We start from the raw sequence: 21,714 nt of genomic DNA on the forward strand, positions 1-21,714 counted from the left end.
CCTGTGAGTCAGGCAAATTTAATTGTATCAAATCGGCTTTTGCATCTTATCGTTGTAGGCTATATGAATGTGCGCAGGTGCGAGTTTTTTCCGTTATTTGTCACAGGGTGTGATACTAACAGAAATACAACTTTCGAAAAGTTGAGGTAGATGTAACTTTAAGCTTTCTACTGGCACAGAAACCAGACAGCATCAACCACAATAGGCCTACAAAGCCTTTAGTGAAAACTGTCTGGAGTTTCATATTTTCTCTTTGCGTTTGATGTACAATTTAGTCTTTGGCACACTCGTGATGCCGGTGTAATCTGACCCTTCCCGGACTCCGTAGCCTCGAACATCACATCACTTCCCAAACAAAACATCATGGTAGCTTGTCGATGTGAGAGCCAAACTGCTTTATAACATCTCGCAAGCTGTGTCTTGCTTGATAGATACTTTGTTGGGATTAAAGTAAAGTAGCAAACAACACTATTCTTGAACTGGCAACTCAAGATCCACAATGGACTACCTACTACAGGTGAAAATAGGCGCTCTCGTTGGTTTGCTGCTCTTAACCCTTCTTTTTGGATTTATCCCTGCTCGGCTCAAATGGTTCAGGAACACAAACGGGACAGGTAGGTTAACGTTATGTTTGACATCTATAACAACCTTACATATTTGGGTTATGCAGCAATGTGTTCATGCTTAGCTCTAGCTTTGTTGAGTTTATGTTTTGAAGTAATGGGACGTTAGCCTCAATGGTCAGTGTCCTTAACGCTAAACTGTATGAAAAATCTGGTAATTTAATGAGACCTAGTTTAACAGCTGACATACATGTCAGTTGGAACATGATTTAAGATTTTTGTGTAAATCGTTAAGATCTTCTGGTCCATTCGGCATGGGAGTGATCCACCAAGCAGTGGTCTATTTCAATAAAATATCAACTTTTATATTTGATTGACACTGCTCCCTACCGCCCTCCACGGTACATTTAGGTGGAACCAAAGCAAAAAAAAATATGTTTCTGTTGAAATAGGGGCTTCTTCGTGTATCGGATTATGTCGGATTGAAAAGGGAATCGTTTCGTTAAAAGTCTTAAATCATGCTGTACAAGGAGCGTACGTTTGCCGATAAACAAGGCAACATTAAATTGCCAGTTTTTTGAATGAGGTTTGGCGTGACTGGCTCTCCATACAACAGACAACGGAAAGTATACGGTATCAGGATTTATAGGTAACATTAGCTTCACTGGCTGTGTCTTGATAACTCAGAATCACTTGATATAGATACAGAGGCCATTTTACTGTTATCATGTTAATCACAAGTTTGCCTTAGTGGCCGGAGTAGTGATACAGTGGTAAAAAACAAGGTGGGTGAACTGTGACCTTTAGTCGGCTATCATCATCATAAGGCAAACAACCACCAGTATAAACAAAAAGCAATAATACTTGCGGAAACGGTTTAATTATTTTATTTCCTTAGACCACATCCGCATATAACTTGCATCATTTTCATACTGCTTACTAAGACGTATACCATTACTTTACATTATAAATGTGATTTATATCAGCTTAAATAGGGGGTTAAACTCTATTCCACAAAACAATAGTGTATACTGATGGGTTTACCCCCCACTACACCCTGGGCTGGAGTCACCTGATAGGGATGAAGCCTTAAGCCGAAGCACATGGTCATATTTCATGTAAAGCACAAGCACAGCTGCCAGGATCATGAACCCAGGCTATGTGAAATGGAAGTGAAACAGCTGTAGTGTTCAGTACTTTACAATATGTCCACATTGTGCACCAAAAGTTCCCTGCTGTGCCATTTTCACTTCTGCATTTTGATATAAGTGCTTGTCATATGATCTTCTATCAATCAGTCTAAGGATATTATTAATAGTTCTTTGGTTACCTCATTTATCTTATGCAGTCGTTTGACATTTTCTATTTAACCAACTGATAAGAACAGTTTATACAAAAATAAATAAATACCCAGCTTCATTAGATAGGGATTCATGATGCACAATTATAATTTTTATGAGAATACAGCACCATGGCAGATTAAGAAATAGCCAAGCCTAATCCTGGTAACTAGTAAACAGTAATTTTGCTCTTGTGCGTCTGTTCACTTTAGGACTAAAGAGATGTCTTAATTGTTTGATTCACAGAAACCCACCGCACAGTTCTGAGTCTGATCAGCTGTTTTGCTGGTGGGGTTTTCCTGGCTGCATGTCTGCTGGACATCATCCCAGATTATCTGTCAGATATCAGCGCTGAGCTGGAGGCTCAGAGAGTCGAGGTACGTCCGAGTCTGTCCTGTTTCTGATATAAATTTAGAGATCAAGCCTGTTTGTTAATTTTTGGCAGAGGTGTGACCGAGTCAACTTTGCTCGAGTCCCAAGTCTTGAGGCACACGTCTCAAGTCAAATCCCAAGTCTAAATGTAGATTACCAAGTCAAGTCCATGTTATTAATGTCAAGTCTCAAGTCTAAATGTAGAACACCAAGTCAAGTCAGAAAAAATCAAGAGTTCAGTATCAATTTAATATCTTAAAGAAAACTAAATATGTAGGACTTTTCAAAGCAATATGGTTTCTGTAATCAGTTTCAATGTCAATAAATTCACTCGTTCCATACAAATTCAGAAAATAGATATTAAATTCAGTTGTCTGGTGGAACAAATCTCATATCTTTCAATCTAAGTCATTTACACAAACACAAGATCTTTGTCAAGACTTCAGAAACTGTTTCAAGTCATCAAAGTAAGTCAAAGTCAAGTCCCAAGTCGCCAGAACCCAAGTCAAGTCTCAAGTATTCTCTTCATGCACCAAGTCAAGTCTCAAGCAATTCAAATTGTGACTCGAGTCTCACTCGAGTCCAAGTCATGTGACTCGAGTCCCCACATCTGATGTTTGGTGACATGTAGTGTAGAGTCTAATTAAAATCTGTGTTCCCTTCCCCCTAAATCTGTCTCCAACAGACCAGCTTCCCGCTCCCAGAGTTCATCATGGCTTCTGGCTTCTTCATGGTCCTCATTATAGAGAGGATTGTCCTTTCCTGCCGGGCGGAGGGAGGGGCTCAGGAGGAGGAGAGGGCTCCGCTGATACAGGCCAACAGCCACGGGCATAGAAACGAGCACGAGCACGGGCACGGACACGGACACGGGACAAGCCACGACCTGGAGGGCAGCGGACACCACATCCATGTCGACTTCCAGGCCCACTCCTCCTTTCGTTCCTTCATGCTCTTCCTCTCTCTGTCGCTCCACTCTGTGTTTGAAGGCCTGGCTATTGGCCTGCAGAGTACCGACTCCAAGGTGAGAAGGAAGGAAATACTTTCCCCTGGTACTGAATGTCCTCAAGGTTTCAGTGTATATATCATTTGTTGTTTTCCTTTCTTTCTTGTCTTTTTCCTTGTTTTCATTAATTCATGTCACTCTTTTTTATTGAATTCAGGTACTTTTACCTTACTGTCTCTCTGTGTTTTATTGTATATAAAGCACTTGTAACACTTTTTTAGAAAAGTGCTATACAAATTAAGTTATCGTTATTGTCATATTAATAATAATAATCAACCAAAAAGTTTCCAAAAGGATTTTCTTCTCAGCAATTGAGTGCAACAGTAGTGCAACAGAATAACATTTTACACCACGTTTACTAAAGAATGTATTTCCTTGAGGCGCGCACTCACACACACACACACACACACACACACACACACACATATATCAGGGTGTCATGCAGAGTAGCTATTAGGCCTGGTGGTAACTGCAGTGAAGGGAGATCCAACAAGGACAGATTTGTGGTAGGACGATGAAAGTTGTGAAATATTCCATCCAGCCCTACATTAATGCTATGCTAAAAACTAAAAGAGGAATTTGTGGGATTTTTAAAAATGCAACTAAATTATCAGCGTTTCCATTTGGCATAGAAGTAGCCTGCCAAGCCAAGCTATGTTAGTAATTTAAGATACTTTTTATGTTACATTTACATTTGACTTTCTCCAATTTCTAGGCCAGGTTGGGAGGCAGGTTAGCCCAGGTAGCCCACCGGGCCTGTAATGCACAAAACCCTGCGAGTGTGTCTCTCTCTCACACACACACACACACACACACACACACACACATACACATGGTTGTCAGCAGAGAATTCAGAGCGCCGTAGTACTCAGAAGCAGGCAGTGCTTCAGTATCTAGCTCAAAGACTCTTGGATAGGAAAGGAATCAAACCTGTGTCCCCCGGTCACAGGACAGCGTCTAACCGGTCTGAACATGCTATCAGTATTCCCTCAGGGCTTTTCATGTTCTTCATGTGACTTTGTTGGCTTGCTTTGTGTGTTCACACGGTATTTAAAATAACCCATCTCTTTGCTATTCAGAAAAAAATGGACACTTTGAAAATCAGCGCTGTATTGAATAACTCTTGCTCTATCTTAGTTTCACCATTATGATAGAATTTGTTTGCTGTATACACAGAAGAAAATCAAGGGACATTCCTATCAGCCTGTCAGCTGATTCTTATCACCCACACTGAGGAAGTGTCCCAGTGCCAAGGAATCCTGTTTTGAGTTTACTGATTTACTCTAAACCAAGCAAACGGTTTAATCAGTTAATCACGTATCCACTGGAATTCAATCTAGGCTGCAGATACTGGGCTGTCAACATTTACTACTATCTGTACTGGCTATTCTTTGGAGGAATAGGTGGGTGAAGGAGGAAATAATTATGTCAAACGTCCTTGTTTTCTGCAGGTTTTGGAGATCTGCATTGCGATACTCGTCCACAAGAGCATCATAGTTTTCAGCCTGTCCGTGAAACTGGTCCAGAGCGCGGTGCCTCCTCTGTGGGTGGTCGCTTACATCGGGGTGTTTGCCATGATGTCGCCTTTAGGCATCGCCATCGGCATCGGCGTGGTGGAGGCCCAGCTGGCGGCGGGAGCGCTCATCCAGGCCGTGCTGGAGGGCCTCGCCGCGGGGACGTTTGTTTACATCACCTTCCTGGAGATCCTGCCACATGAGCTGAACTCCCCAGAGAGGCAGCTGCTCAAGGTGCTGTTCATCCTGCTGGGCTTCAGCGTCATGGCGGGCCTCACCTTCCTGGGCTGAGGCCGAGAGCGCGCCTCCGACCGGAGTGGCGCCACGGGACCTGACTGCTCTGTGCCGTGCACTACAGCTCCCACAATCCTCAGGGAGGCTGCTGCACATAGAGACAAACTGTTTTCATTATGAGGGCAGCAAGTGGGTTTAGTGTCGCACTGTTACATGAGAGTCTATAATGAGTTTTTATGTGAAAGGGAGTGTGACCACAATCATTGGTGTTTTATTTCTTTTAATATGCTTTTTTAATTTCACAGAGAAGGAAGACGGGCAGAAGTGTATATGTCATTTCTTTTTAAGAGGATTTTATGTAAATAGAAACATCTTAATGAAAAGGCTGTTGAAGCACAGAGGAACACAAGTGGCGCATCTCTGAGTCCCCTCAGTTATCACAAGCCTTGTTTTGAAACGTGCTGACGACCTTCAAACAAAATCATTGTCTCTAACCTTTGACACTAATGAGGAGACAAAGGGCTGTTGTATTTATCAGGATATCGTGTAATTGTTCAGTCATGTCATTGCATCAGTACCTCCAGGTAATTCATGTTTACACTTCATTTGTAATGACTTCAAAGGGGAAGTTAGGTAGCTTCTTGTTTCCAGTATAAGCACTATTTGCGCCTTTATTTCATATTGTATGGTCTTTACTGAGCGCAAAGCTCCACTGTTGGCCTTTGTAAATTGTTATTAAGTGGGTTTCCATTGACCCAGGGTTGTTTGGTAAATGTAATGTTATTAGATGGATTTTCCAACATCAGGCAGCCTTGACTGCTCAATACAAAGTGGTCAGTCCACCATTTCCTGCATTTGTCAAATAAACCCATGTAATTGGAAACCTGCTCACTGATGCCTTAAGGAGTTGCATGCCAAAAAAATGTATGGTAGAGGGCAACGATATGGGATTTCTATATTATACCGGTTGCACTTTTCCACTACAGAATCTATACTTTTCACTGCGTGTGAGGAAGGCTAAAGGTTTATGGACTGGCACATGCCTTGTACAGTTTCTGTGCCTGTACCCCTTTCTTCTAACGGGCCACTATTTGAACAAGCTGATAACTAACATTAATGTTAACCTTTGGTCTACCTAAGTCATTTCTAATTTGCCACTTTGTCCACTGTAATTCAGCCACAGTTTTTCCATTCTAAATATGGACAAAATGCTGATGTTTTATTAAAATATTGCTGCAGTAAGTAGCCAGCTTCCCACCCTGTGCTTTTAGTTATCTATTTTGATTGAGGACAAACACAGAAGCTTTAAGTATAAACTCACACATTCTCAAAGCAGACTGCTAAATAAAAAGTATGAAGGAGATAAAACCACTATCCATGTTGGTGTGTGAAACCTCAACTATTTCAGTGTTTTACTGATGCCTCCCACTCTTTCAGGCTCTAGAGAACTACGCACTCTAGTATTTAGGCTACTTTCAGAAATCAAACCTCATTTTCTGATATAATATATCAACACATTGTGCACATTAATGCTGAGTTTCTTAACCTATGGCTCAGAAACCATCTGTTCAGTGGGTCTTCACATGTCAGGAGGCTTTAATGAGGACGGATCCTCAGGCAGGGTCAGAAAGTTGAACAGCCTTTGGCTTGTTTGAGTATGAAATACAATGAACCTAAAGAAGAAACAACAATCAATTACATGATGCATGTGAGCTGATAACACTGTTCCCCAAAAGCAACTAATGTTTGTGTGTTTGTGTATGAATGTATATCTGTGTTAAATGTCTCTGTTCAATGACAATTCCTGCTTTGTCTTGTCTGCCATGTGATGTTCAGAAGGAAACAGGAATGCGTAGGTTGGTTCTCTGATGTCAGCAAAGATGTTGTTTCTGCTAATTCAACGATGGCATGTTTCGAAGTTTGCACAGAATTGCATATTATGTACTGCTGTTCATTTAAGGTAATGTGGCCAAGAATTAAGAAGCTTGCTGCAGTTGCCCCTCAGATGAATCCCGCTGCTTTCACTTTAGTGTTGGACTAAATGTGCCGTTTATCAGAGAACCAAACCACGCATTCCAGCTTTTTTTTTGGTTCAGTTAGTTGTAAGACTACTGTATGTTCAAAAGATAATTTGTTTGTCAGATAAAAAAAACTGGAACTGTCCTTTAAGCAATATATGGATTATTTTGTGCCTTATAGTGTGATTTATGATTCTCTATCTGAGAGAAGCATCTTTGTTCTCCTCTAAGTTGTTCTTCAAGCGTTGGGTGGAAAAGCTGCGTGACAGTGGGGGTTAAAGATTTGGATCCTGCTTTCTTAAACACACTGAAGCTGCCTACATGTTAATGCTAGCGTGCCAACTGTATGTTTTTGGCCACAGAGGTTTAGTAAAGTCTACTGCATCAAGACCATTCAGCAGATTTGAATTTCCCTTCCTCCTTGGTCTGCTGCCCCGCCACAAGTCTTATCCTTATGCAAAGAAAGCTCTCAAAATAAAATATTAACTGGTACTTAGTGCTTCCTTACTCACCAAGCTTTTCCGCTGATGTGGCTTTGCAGGGGATTTAATGTCAGGTTAAAGCTTCTGCATGACAACAAAATTGACATGTGCTGTATGTGTATTTAGCTTTGAAAGCTCTGGCAGTTTAGCGGTGGATGACTTGTGCCACTAGGTGGGAGTGTTGATCCGCTGATTGACACCCTGCTGCCCCTCTGATCATTTACTGCCCCACCTGGACTCCATAGGATTACATTAGAACTAGTGATATGATTACAAGTCCCCGTCAGTCCGTGTTTTCCTCTAACTTGAAGCAGTGCAGTGCTGTGTGTATAATTAATAAAGTGAACGCGCACAGCTGACTCAAACGGAAAAAAACTTTCAAATTATACATCACATGAATATCCCATAGTAAGTAAGTAAGTAAGCTGCTTTAGCTGCTGTTTTTCTTAACTCTAATGGATTAGCGTTCCACAGTTCCTATATATCCAAATAGTGACTTCTCTGGTTCATAGTGTGCAGATATTTGCACTGTAAGTATTTGAGTATTTAAGTACTCATGCAGGTCTATTTTATGGGCTTATCGGGTGACATAACCAGCGTGAATTCTTCTACATCAAAGAACTTCTCCCCATACCAGAGACCAAAACACCTCTGTGATACACGGAGACCTTGTTAACCCCTGTTTTCCTTTGCGAGGGAATAGGAGGTTATTCATGAGCATCCGCTAATGAGAGATGCCGGTTGAGGAACAATAGCGGAGTACAGTAAGTCTGCCAGTTCTTGTTGACAGAGGCCTCAGTGTGCGGAGAGACACCCAGGGGCCCCGGGCCGCCGCAGAGCATCTGAGCTGCAGTGTGGGACGGACGCTTCCTCCTTTCACCCACAGCTCATTAGCACACTTCTCTCAGCTCTCTGTGGCCCGGATCTGTCCTCTCCTCTCTCCTCTCCTCTCTCCTCTCTCTGCTCACTGAGATGCAGAGGGAAAGCTCCAGTTGGCATTTTATCTCCTGTAGCACTTTCTTCATGCTGGGAAACAGAGCTGTGGGATCTGCATGTAATTTGAGTGTTTTACCATGTTTCACTCTACAAATATCAAGCAGGGAAAACAAAAGGAACACACACAAGCAGTGGTTGACAATCTAACACACTGCAATTAGATACACCAACATTAGCATAGGACAAATGCATGAGAGGCTATCTTTAAAATTTTGAATTATAATACAGTAATCGGCTATAAACTATGTATTAAAGAGATGGTTGTGAACAAGAATAATAAGAGCTAAAGAGGCAATCAAAAATGCGCTAAAAGTTCAATTAAATCAACAAACACTAAGATAGAAATGTCTTCTGCTGTTTTATAGACCATCATTTAACCTTTGAGAAGCTTCTGAATTGTACATTTTCTTTTTTACCTGTCCACTCTGAGTAGGTTCTGTAAATGTCTGCCTTCTTTAATTAATTTTCTTTGGTTTGATGATCACAACTGTGACAAGCAGGAAATCAACTAATCTGTACATTTTGTCTATAGCTGTGTTCAAAATGAATGGCCTTGAATTGGTGACTGTTTTCAAAAGAAGATATTAGGAGATACCAGGAGATATTATTTGGAAGGGCGGATGCACATTACATGAGATTTTTTAAACCATATAGTTTCTATTCCAGGTTTTCAGGCTTGCTCTGGGAAAATTTGTTGCAGTATTTTTACCTTTGAAGTGTTAAAATTGGATGGCATGGCTTGATTTCGGACTGGATTTACCTCCAATTAGCCACTCCCTAACACATTTAGGAGAGCAGGGTGAAAATCTTTTATCATAGTTTTTTATCATGGTGCTTTTGAATCCAAGTGTTCCAGTGTTGGTGTGATTTGGGTTTTCATATTGTTAAATGTGTATTTTCACAGCTACAGCCCAAGATAAGATCAGAACTGACATATCTCTGGGAGTTTAACAAAAATGCAAGGAAGGAAGTAATCAAGACATCAATGAGAAACTTTCACAGATCTAAAAACTATGATTATTTAGAATAAAAAGCTGTCAATTCTATATTTGTCTCTGCTGTGCCTGTCATGCAAAGGTGATTAAACTCTGACTCTCAGTTAATGAATGGAGCTCAAAGAGAGGATTATCCACCCAATTACTATGTGTTTTGATTTGTTGATATAAAGTTGTCTGATGTTGTGCAATCATGGATAAGTAATCCTTAATCTGGGTCCCAAAACAAGTAGCCTGGTCCCTCCGCTGAGGTCCCACTCTGCTGAGGGTTTCTGTGCAAGGAATGTGCAGAGAGGAATGTGTAAGGTGAAGCTGAAGTTTGTGAAGTTTTCTACGGTCATCTCTCATATGACATTTTCCCAGGCAGAGAAGTATTGAGGTCAAATCTCAGCGTTCATCTCACATGTGCCGGGTTAAAGCTCTCTGGCAAGTCTGGATGGGTAGAAGTGGGTGTGACCAGGGTGACGCTGGAGACCAAAAGTAGTGGAAAAAAATCCAGCATAACAATGCAAAGTCCTCTAATTTCATTCAATATGATATGATTTTTCAGAGGAATATTTGCTAAAATTGTGGGATTTATGATAATCAATAATTTGAGTCCAAGTTAAGAGTGGAGTTGGCATGTGCATATGAATGAAAAACAAATAAAGATCAAATAAAAAACTTTTTAAATGGATCACTTACACAGCATCTCACCCCTTCATTTTTTTAGTATGTGGTTGCGTCTGCTTGGGTTTTAAAAACCTAGGAGGATTGGGATAAGAATGGAATTTGTGTCAAAATACTCATTACAATAAATTAAAGTGTAGTTCCATTTGTGCTTCTCTATTTGGGTTCAGTTGTCGTGTGGCTGTTTTATTTCTATAAGTTGTAAGCAGCAGCATCATTCTCACTGACTATCATTCCTGAATGCCTGTCCACATCATTTTGTTTTTTGCGTTATGTAGATTAGCCACTCATAGTAATTCAGTGTGTCATTTTAATCCTCTTTGAGTGGCACTTTAGATAACTCCTCCCCTCCTGCTCCTCTCTGCTCCTGTGTTGTCTCCTCTGTCACTCTGTCCCGTTCTGCCAGGCCCGCTCCCTGAGATCTGCTGTAAGGTAAGACTGCTTGTCCTTTATTTAAGAAACACTCAGAATTTAACTTTATGGATAGATAGACCAGGGGACAAAGATGTATGATGAGCATTTTATAAATACTGGTATGGTACTGGTAAGTGTTTGTTAAAACCAATAAATCAAGGAATTGGTGTGACACTTTACTTTATTCTCTTCATTAGCTCTTGGAGAATAGATAGTTATCCCTTATTGCAATGATGGAATGTGTCAAACCATGTAGTATGTTGGTTCAGTAATCGTTAGTTACTTGTTAGTTTTGTTCATTGTAAATGCCGTGTTACATTTGATGGTCTGTATCTGAGAGTATTGGGTTAAAGCCCTTGTAAATAATGAATTAAAGCACTCGGATAACTTTTTTATTTAATTATTTATTGTGACTTCTAAAGGGTTCTTTTGACTGAGAGCAGCAATTGAAATGCATGGTTTGGTCCTATGCTGATCGCTACACAAACAGTAATGTAACCATCACTAATGCTGGATGAATAGGAGTTGCAGGGCAGATGACTTTAAATAAACTTAAATCAACATCAGTACTTGTTTTTACACTGAATTAATATTATCTGGCCAAATATTTGAAACAGGTCACAGCTGTGCCTATGACTCCCATTGGATGGATCTATGTATATTGACAATGGCAGGAATAACTGAAATGAAACTGCGATCAGTAATACATTAAAAACTACTGTACTGTCCATGTGTAGTGTGTGTGTTTTTAGATAACAGTCAGAGGTTTAAGACACACTGTTTCAGTTTCATGGCAGTGTATCAGTCAGTAGATATTGTGACTGGATTGCTTTATTGGTTATGTAAGAGCAGGATGTCCGCTCTGCTGATCACTAAAGAAACCACTCTGGATAATCAACATTTGGATTTCACAAAGACAAAAAAAAAAAAAATCCCCCTTCTTTCTGCCACACTGCCTGTCATACCTCTGCAGATTAGCGAACACGCCAGTAACAGGATTAACTCATTTCTGATATCTTGGTCTTCCCTTAACGAACTTTAACATTAACAAACTCCATGGGAAACAAACTGTCTAGACAAATCTTTTTATAAATGAGTTTGACCAGTTCCAACTCTTCTTTCTTCACAGTGTTAGTGAAGCTGCTGTGAGACGCTGCAACCATGGCTGCTGTGAGTTTACTTTGCAACCGTTCAACAGAGCACTTGACTGTCAGTTTGTCTCTGTTTAAGCCAATTTGTCAGTTTCTGGCCTCAGATCATTGTTTAAGTAACCTGGGTCCTGGATTAAAAGTTTCAGCGTCCGGGGGGTTTGTGAATGTGTGAGCGTGATGCTGCTTAATGCTGTTATTGTGCCAGTAGATGCTGGCACTGGGATGGACTCTTAAGCTGTTTTTAAGAAGTGGCTTTAGAAGCTGTTTCTGTAATCATGTGAAGCAGATTAAGCAGCCATTCACTGGTGTGCATCGTTTGGGGTCTGCCTGACTGAGATGGGCTGCAGGGTTTTAGTGTGTGTGTGTGTGTGTGTGTGTGTTAGAGTGAATGTGTTATGGAGGTAAATACCTTACCTCCATAATGATTAAGTGTCGTTTAAGCATTCAAACAGTGTAGTGGCACTCCTTCAGTGTTTTCAAAATGTGCAGCCACTGAGTCTGATGCTAATAAATCTCAAGAGACCAGAAGTTACAGACAAGATTCATCAACTGGCAAATAACTGTGTTGCTCCATGGACTTTCTCTCTCCAGCTGAGGCAAATAACAGTGACACCAAGGCCAAACATAAAGGAGCATTTCAGCTAAATGAAATGTATTATATACATAAGAAACTACTGAAAAATCGAATGATTTATGATAATCAACATATGACTACAGGATAAATGAACTGTTCAATATCACTAATATTTCAATGAACACTATTTTCATTCTTTCAAATATATAAAATCACAAAATATATCTCAAAACTCAAACATCTTTTCTTTGAAAATGGCTCTTTGTGCAGACTGGAACTTTTCGTATGGTGTCAGAGGAGGAGCAGGCTATGAGGTCCAAGCTGGAGCATTTGACAGTGAAGGATCATGGGCCGGTGTTCGGGCCGTGCCCCAAACTGCCCGGCCACACTGTACAAAAGGTAAATATTCACCAACCTAGACTCCATTTGATCAACTGAGATGGTAATAAGTCTGTCACATAACTTCTGATCAGAATATTCAAGCCATGTCCAAATAGACATCATACTTATTTTTGTCCCTGATGTAATTTTGACAAACATGTGCTTTTGTGGTTTGTCTTACTCCATAGGCGAAGGATGAGCTGAATGAGACGGAGGAGAGGCGGGCGTCGGCACTGAAAGAGCTGCGGGCCATGATGAAGGCGCGGGCGGGCGAGGGGGACGACCTGGCCAAACTGGTGCTGGAGCACTTTGGGGACAAACCCGACTCTCTGCTGCTGCGCTTCCTCCGGGCCCGCAAGTTTGAAGTCGTCAGAGCCCACGAGCTCATGAAGGGTGAGGAGTAGGAGAGCACAGCATAAAAAAAAGAAATCACTATTGTTATGCTCCCAAAAAAGTAGAATTTATTAAACAAACGTGACAGTAACGTTTCAACCAAACCAACCAATTATATGGAAAATATTTTTGGATGTGCATGAAACCTCTTCTAATTACCTGAGTAGTAGGACATGGGTCTACTCTCCATCCATCCATCCATCCATCCATCCAAACATCCATCCATCCATCTATCTATCCATCCAACCCTTCATCCATCCATCCATCCATCCATTCATCCATCCATCCATCCATCCATCCAAACATCCATCTATCCAAACCTCCATCCATCCATCTATCTATCCATCCAACCCTTCATCCATCCATCCATCCATCCATTCATCCATCCATCCATCCATCCAAACATCCATCTATCCAAACCTCCATCCATCCATCTATCTATCCATCCAACCCTTCATCCATCCATCCATCCATCCATCCATCCATCCATCCACACAACTATGCATCACATATATCTATGCCAGTTATATAATAGAGGGATAGACTGAAAGACATATTTATCAAAAGTTAAGTATTCTTACATCTATTATTTTAGCATCTTTATGTCCCGTCCGGCATACCGTATGTTTTGTTCTGGCTGCTGCAGCCTTTTTGCAATAGGTTTGGTAATTGAGGGCCAAACCTCCTTTCTTTTGTACTCTATTTTGCATGAAACATGCCCATCACTGAGCCAGGGAGGGGGGAGTTCATTAACTAGGAGCTTTGAGATGCTTCAGAGTTTCCCCCCGACAAAGGCGGCCTTTGTGTTCAAATAGGACAGCAAGTTTACTTTGCTTGTGTTCTGCTGGGAACGTCCCAGAGCCTGAGCTGAGTGTGTCGGTTTGTGAGAAAACAGAGAAGGGAGACGAGATTAAAGCACAGTGGTTTCACGCTTTTACCAGGAGGAGCAGTCACCATGCTGACTTAACCACACACACACACACACACACACACACACACACACACACACACAGTCCATTTGCTCTGTACATGGGCAAACACCTTTATACAACATTTTCACATCGTTGTTCACAGATAAGCATGCACACACACACATACACATACACACACACATACACACAGCTCTGTATGAATATAGAGGCGGATCTTTGTAGTGTGAGAGAGGAATGTGATGTGAACATCAACTTGTCCCATGGGGTTAATTGGTGCTCCAGAGCAAAGCACTGACCACATGCACGCGCACATGCACTCTATCTCTCTCTCTCTCTCTCTCTCTCTCTCTCTCTCTCACACACACACACACACACACACACACACACAGAATCACACCAGCAGAAATGTGCTCTTCTGGGTTAATTGGTGCCTTGGTATGAAGAGGCTGGGGGCAGCAAAGGAGAAACACAGAGACAGTGCTGCTATTGTCTTTGGCACATCAACAGTTGGCACTGAATAGTCATGTACTTAAGGCTTGTGAACTATACTGCACTAACTGTTTTTTGTGTTTTTCAAAAGTCAAGTACCATGACTCAGGGTTATATTTCATTTTAAGAACAATTAGACCCACAGGTGTGAGGAAACCATATTTACTATCCACTTCTGTTCCAAGAATCGTTATATCAGGACAGAAGATAATGAAGAAAATAAAGAAGAAGTAATTTTCTTGGTTTCCATCTGTCTTGGTTTTATGCAGTTGCTGCCCTTTAGTTTTGCAGTATAGGTGACTGGTAAGTTTTCCTCAAGAGAATAATGCTGATCTCTTGTGTGTGTGTGTGTGGGGGGGTCCTATAGGTTATGTGCGCTTCAGGAAGGAGTACCCCGAGCTGTTTGAGAACCTGACCCCCGAAGCGGTCCGCAGCACCATTGAAGCGGGCTATCCTGTGGTTCTGCCCAGCAGAGACCGGTTCGGACGAGTGGTGCTGCTCTTCAACATCGAGAACTGGGACCTGGAGGAGGTCACCTTCGATGAGGTAGATAAAGAAAAGCCACAAGCTCCGTCCCACAGAGCATAGCTGCATCTCTGTCATGAATGCACTGTAATACTTAATACCTTACAACTATTATTTAAAACTGTTCTACCCGCTGGGACCATCATTACAAACACGTTTCGTAGCCAAGCTTTGTTCAAACCCACAGAACTTTATTTTAAATTCTAGTCAAGATCCCAAGGTTTCCAAAGATACCAAATATGTCAGGCTGAATTACAGGGAAATATGTATGAAATGATGCACAAACATCTAGATTTTTTCCATTTGATGTAATGGTGCAGCCACAAAAAAATGGCAGCTTGGGTGTGAATATTTCATTCAATATAAGCGTGCAATAGCTTCAATGAAGCGATGGAATAAGCAGATACAGAATATGTATGTGATGTTGTACAGTAGGCAAGGCAAGGCAAGGCAGCTTTATTTGTATAGCACATTTCATACACTGAGGCAATTCAAAGTGCTTTACAGAGTAATAAAAAATACAGTAAAAGATTTACAATTAAAAAGTGCAAAAGTACAGACAAGAGATACAAAAGATAAAAGACTTAAAAAGTAAACTAGTGCAGTTCAAATCAAGTGAAATAGAAAGATAAAAGAACACAACAAATAGTCCCACTTTTAGATGCACATTGTGAGTGAACCCATGTGTTTTTCTTTAATTTTCTTATCCCCTGTCCTTCCTGATTCTACAGTATGGATTTTTTTTTCTAACTTTGAAGCTACTTAAGAGGAAATTTAAGGGGAAACTCAGGGTGCAAGGGGTTAAAAATACTGTCTTTCTGTCTCTGTGTGTGTGTGTGTGTGTGTGTGTGTGTGTGTGTGTCACAGACTTTAAGGGCGTACTGCGTGATCCTGGAGAAGCTGCTTGAGAACGAAGAGACGCAGATCAATGGCTTTGTCCTGATTGAGAATTTCAAGGGCTTCACCATGCAGCATGCCTCAGGAATTAAACCCACCGAACTGAAGAAGATGGTGGACATGCTGCAGGTCAGACATCCTTACTAATGATTAAAGGAGAAAGCAAGAAGAAGAAAGAAAGAAGAGAGAAAGGAAGAAAACCAGGCAGCATTCACATCATGTAACAAAGACTATATACCACAGTGATTTGGTATTTTCACTGATGAAAATGCGATGAGATGACAAAGAATGTAGAATTTCCATTAATTTCCATTTGGTTTTTACCTTTGAATAAGAGAATAAGTGGAAATTTCCCATAGAAAACAGACAGACATAGACTCACATGTAACTGACTAAGTTCAAGGATGAACAGAGATCTATTTTTCTAATCTTCTGCTGTGTTTTGGTGTGCAGGACTCCTTCCCTGCCCGCTTCAAGGCGGTCCATGTCACTCACCAGCCCTGGTACTTCACCACTACCTACAATGTGGTTAAACCCTTCATGAAGAGCAAGCTGCTGGAGAGGGTGAGAGGGAACGGAGGGGGTAAAGGGGCAGAGACTGAGGGGAGAGGTTGGGATTGGAGGGATGACAGAGCATGGCAGCTGCTGTAATGTGAATGTTTTCCTCTAAACTCTGTCCACAACTCTCCTCAGGTCTTTGTTCACGGCGATGAGCTAGATGGCTACTTCAAGGATTTCGACGCAGACATCCTGCCTGCAGACTTCGACGGGAAAGCGTCTGTTTCCGACTACAAGGCCGTCGCCACCAAGCTTTTCGGCTCCGAGGACACCGCTCTCTAAAAAAGCTCGCTCTCCAAACGCCGGGCTGGAACGATCCGCAGCCCGTTCCAAAACCAACAGCTATAGTGTCCTTCACCCTAGAGGCTTCTTTTGTGATCAGATCAGATTTTGCGATCCATTTTTGAAGCTATATAGGTTTGACGTTCCCCCCATTGTATTTCAGGCAAAAAGAAGTATCTAGTGTTAGGAGCAAGGGATTTGCAAGAGGGTAGTAGGGATATAAATGGAAAAGAAAAAGGACGTTTAGAGGAATACGGAGAGAATAATTGATGAAAGTTAATTCTTGTGTTTTTACAGCACTGACAAGTTTAGCTCCTCCACAACTGACTGCATTCCCCGTTACTGTAAGAACAGAGAGAGAGAGAGAGAGAGAGAGAGAGTGAGAGTGAGTTGGTGATGCGATGGACAAGCTCACAACCAGAATCAGGTCAAATGGAGTTTGGTGTTCTTTGCCTTAAAATGATTTTCTCAACACCTTCTCTAGAGAGCATCCTTGTGCCTACAGTCCTATCAGTTGAGTGAGTAAAGAACACGTTGCAATAGGGATCCTGTATATTACAATCTCAGGACTGAGCTGTAGAATGGTATGAAGAAAGAAAAATGTATAATGGATAAGCCTGTATTAGATTATTATTGTAGGAAGATGAAGCAGAGGCCAATCTCCTGATGCAGTGCCATGGGATCAGTTGTTTTTTCTGTGTCTGAACAGCCTTGTGTCAATAATATCTGCAAATATTAAGCGAGGAGTTTGACACCCGGATGCACGTCTTACCACAAAAACCTTACAATTTCCATTGGATCTGAAAAATTATTTTTTACCTGTACTCCACCATTGTTGTCACTTCTGATACGACCAGTAATTTAGTTTAAAAAATGTATTTTCAATAAAATAGAATTTTCTGTCTGTCTGTCTGTAGTTTTCATATAAATTGTTATTTCCACCATACATGTGTCTGTGATATTTCCTAACCTGGTTCTAATGTTCAGGTATCACTGATGTGCACATACCATACTATATCATACAAATACCAGGCTAGAGTGTATTAGATAGACAAAAAGTAGAAATAGAAAGGGTTTAAAATAAAGTCCAGCTGCCACAAGGGGGCTCAACAGCATTATCAATTACACAAGGTTCATCTCATGCTATTCCCACCCATCATTCAATCACATGACCAAATCTTTAGCAATGTCAGGAAAAAGCCTTAATATTAAAACTCTTTAAAGGGAAAATAAAGAACTTAAGAACATGTCCTCCTTTGATATTTGTGCTCAACAGACAGTAAAAAAAAAAGAAATAAAACTTGATAAGTACAGTGATAATGAAACACCATTTTTTCTTTTGAGAAAATAATTTATTTTGGAACACAATAACCATATTTCCTCAAATTATTAGATCACACACCATTGGTTTCTTTTAACAAAAACACCCAGAGTTCATTATCAGAGTTCATGATGTTGCGTGACTGTATCCGTGTGCCAGGTCTAACTTCACTTTGCCACATCCTGTAACCGTCTTTAAGCATCAAAATGGTTTGTAAACACAAGATTAAAGCTGTATGATGTTTAGGTTCATGTGTCAAACAGATCGTGGTTTGTTACGCCGCACTCCCGTCCACTCGCTCGGGTTGAGAAGATTTCAGATGGAAATCCACACTACATTTAGTAGAACACAATATTGACCAATGTTTATCCCAATCCTGAATGCCTTGACATTTCAATCTTTTTAAATTTTCCAACAATTAAACATGAGCCCATAATCTTGAAAAACAATAGGTGTGAAGCACTGGAGTAAGGATGAATACAGAATACAGTTTCATATCAACAGTAAAATAACATCTCCATATTAAAAAAACAAAACAAAACAATGAACTGAATGCATGTGAGATCCTTTGTTCTAAAATACTTTGACACAATTTATTCCCTCTCTCACATTTGCACTGAAATGGTGAGAGACTCCCTCCCTGTGGGTTATTGCCTTTATCTTTCATCCCTGGTCCCTCATATATTTTAATATATATCTTTATACATTTCTTTAGTTTTTCTATTTTAAAGTGAAGACATGTTTTGGTTTTGTCAACCAGAGGTGGTGATATGACACAGTATATACCTATGTTCATTCATTAACACTCACGCTCCGATGCATTTGCACGAGAAAATGATAACAACACAAGAAGTCACAATAACAATACAAAGTACAAAAAAAAAAAATACACAAAAAAAATAATTATCTAGAAAAAAAATTGTAGTAATACATCCAAATCTGCATTTTTGTGCAAAGTTGGGGGGGAGGCAAAATTCATAAGAAAGAAGACGATCGGCTGTTGTGGCGTTACAGCAGAACTGGGCTTGTGCTGGTGTTTCAATATTCATCTGATTCTACTGGCCAGGAGAAACCCCAACCACATGACGCTGTCTACTGACTTTAGATGACATGTGAACTGTGGACAGAGTGAGGTATTCCTTCACCATCTAACCATATAATCTCACTGCAGGTCAGTAAAAGGGAAGTCTGCCATGAAGGACTGGCTGGGAATTAGGCAGTTGTAGTTAGCTCTCCCTGACTCCAGATGGCAACGTTGAGTTAAGCTTAGAAAAATGCAGGATGACAGTCTTGAGAAGCAAAGGGAAGGGGAGTGGTATCTCAAATAAGGTTCCCTCACTTGTTAATATTAGCCAAGTCAACATTAGTGATAAGCACACCTGGGTTCAACAGTATTTGCACATATTTACCTCTGCCAAGGAGGTTATGATTTCACCTGTTAGTTTGTCTGTCTTTCTGTAAGCAGGATATCGCACAAACCTCTGAACGGATTTCCATTAAATTTGGTGGACACACTGGCATTGAGCCAAGGAACAATTGATTCGATTTTGGTGGCGGTCTGGATGTGGGATTTCTATCATCAGACAATTTTTTTTCCCCCTTTAACTCTGAAACTAACAGAGATAGAGACTTGATTCTGAATCATGAGGGTGTGTTTACAGGGTCAAGAAATCAATTTAACTTAAAATTTAAGTGATAAGAATGATGTTATTTGGTGTAAGAGCAAGTTCGAGAACTGCTCAGCGTTGGCAGAGGTTTGCATTCTCCGAGTGCCTTCTAGTTCTTAGAATTCGTTTTATCCTAATTAGAGTACCAGATGGGTGGGGTTTGCCAAGGAAGACAATGTGAGACCCACAGAATATAGACTGTTTGAAATTCTGCATACTTCTGTAACTGAAAATGTGATACTATCTGAATTGTCCGGATGTGGCAAACTCCACCCATCTGTAGCTCCACGCAGGTTAAAGCAAATGCTTAGAATGATTTGTAATTACTATTCAACCCAGGTCTTACAACACACAAGCCTTGGCCAAAACTGTCCTACAGATGCACTGCTGCCAGATCACTAGATATCCACCATCTTTTCAAACAATCAATCTGTCTCATCACAGTGTTCAATAGCAATTTTTAGACTAGAGATTACTTGGCTGGAAATTGGCTGTGTAAATTGAATTCAGGTTTTGAAAAGTCCACAGGTCCACATTATTTAAACTTTGTGATAAACTTCAGCAATTCATTGCATTTGTTCAATCCAAGCTGCTGTGCCCCAGCACTCCTCCTAACACTGGTATGTGCTGCTGTAATCCTCAGCCTGGTCAAGATAACAGGACAAAGTTTCCAATGGTACACATACACACTTTGAAAGAAAAAAAAACATTCCCTTGCATTAGAATTTGACTCTTCATTTATGCATGCAGTGTTATCCACCTGGTTGTACAATATATCAATTTTGACCAGTATTCTACAAACAATCCACAGAAATAAACGTTTGGTTTAGCACTGGTGTCCTTAGCCCTCCTACTCATCATACCTCACAGCTCAGATCCAAAAAAAAAAAAAAGAAAAAGGAAATTGCACACTGCTGATTTTGCCTTTGAACCGCAATGCATTTGCCAATCAGTGCACTGCACTTTCAACATCCCACACCACAGGAATATCTGCCAGAAAAATGTATTGAGATGTTTGTAGTCAAAGTGGTGTTTATAGGGTTTATATATTAGCCGCCTGGATGGACACCCGGACTGTCTGTGCATTGGCAGTGGGCCGTGTCTGTGTGCTGTAGGAGAGAGATATCATGTCAGCTGCGAGTCTTGGCTTAGACCTGGAGCCGATCAAAGGCAGATGAAAGAGTAGGTGGGCTCAGAGGACACAGACGAACACGGGGATCATCTGAGTCGTCTAACTTCACGTTAACGACCTCTCTCCCTCCCGGTTCTTCCTCTCGTTTCCCTTATCGGTCACAAAGAGAACTAAACCACGACACCATCGATAATCTCCATACCTACACTTGGGCTAACGAGACTTAAAAAAAAAAAAAAAAAAAAAAAAGGAAAGAAAATTGTGGCATACGGGGTGTAAAGTGCACTGAATCAAAGTGATAGAATGCGACAGTAGGAATGTGCGTGGATCCCATTTGAGGCTGATCCCTGGTCAGGTCTGGTTAGCAGTGAACTCTGCTTTTCTCAGTGACGACATGACACTATTTTAAGTGCCAAACATAGGTTCTCTCAACATACGGGGGGGTTGGAGGAGGGGGAAAATAATGTGAAAAATCCCACCATAATAATAATAATACTTAATTATTAAATTTTCTACAAAACAACAGAGCAACAGTTCACTCAAAAGAACATTTAGGGCCGACAGACCATGAACAGAGAAGTTAGATCACACCAACCAAACACAAAAGATCACATGCTCAGTCACGGGTCTTTTAACTCTTGGTCTACACACACACGCACACACACACACACGCACGCACACACACTCTCACACACAGTATCTGTGAGTTACATACATAGTACAAAGACGCTGTGTTGGTTAAGACAGCAGACTAGGCTATGGCCTTGGCGGTGATAAGCAGTGAGCTCCACACAGGTACAGTAAATGGGCAC

General features: G+C 40.9%; 2 protein-coding genes across 2 annotated transcripts; both read left to right on the forward strand.

Annotated features, from left to right (window-relative positions):
* Positions 1-349: 349 nt before the first annotated feature.
* On the forward strand, positions 350-7,637 carry slc39a1 (solute carrier family 39 member 1). The gene is made up of 4 exons (XM_071901492.2): positions 350-614; positions 2,150-2,280; positions 2,961-3,296; positions 4,730-7,637. Exons 1-4 carry the CDS (start codon positions 500-502, stop codon positions 5,081-5,083), a joined length of 936 nt encoding a protein of 311 aa, XP_071757593.1. The 5' UTR covers positions 350-499; the 3' UTR covers positions 5,084-7,637.
* Positions 7,638-12,586: 4,949 nt separating this feature from the next.
* On the forward strand, positions 12,587-16,782 carry LOC139913443 (retinaldehyde-binding protein 1; the record flags this gene model as incomplete). Its single annotated transcript, XM_071901457.2, has 6 exons — positions 12,587-12,724; positions 12,895-13,099; positions 14,888-15,066; positions 15,913-16,071; positions 16,396-16,506; positions 16,636-16,782. Coding segments are annotated over 6 exons (939 nt in total), but the record flags the coding sequence as incomplete, so codon positions are not given.
* Between the last annotated feature and the right edge of the window lie 4,932 nt (positions 16,783-21,714).

The sequence above is a fragment of the Centroberyx gerrardi genome, chromosome 1 (assembly GCF_048128805.1).
Source record: "Centroberyx gerrardi isolate f3 chromosome 1, fCenGer3.hap1.cur.20231027, whole genome shotgun sequence".
In the NCBI taxonomy this organism is placed as follows: Eukaryota; Metazoa; Chordata; class Actinopteri; order Beryciformes; family Berycidae; genus Centroberyx; species Centroberyx gerrardi.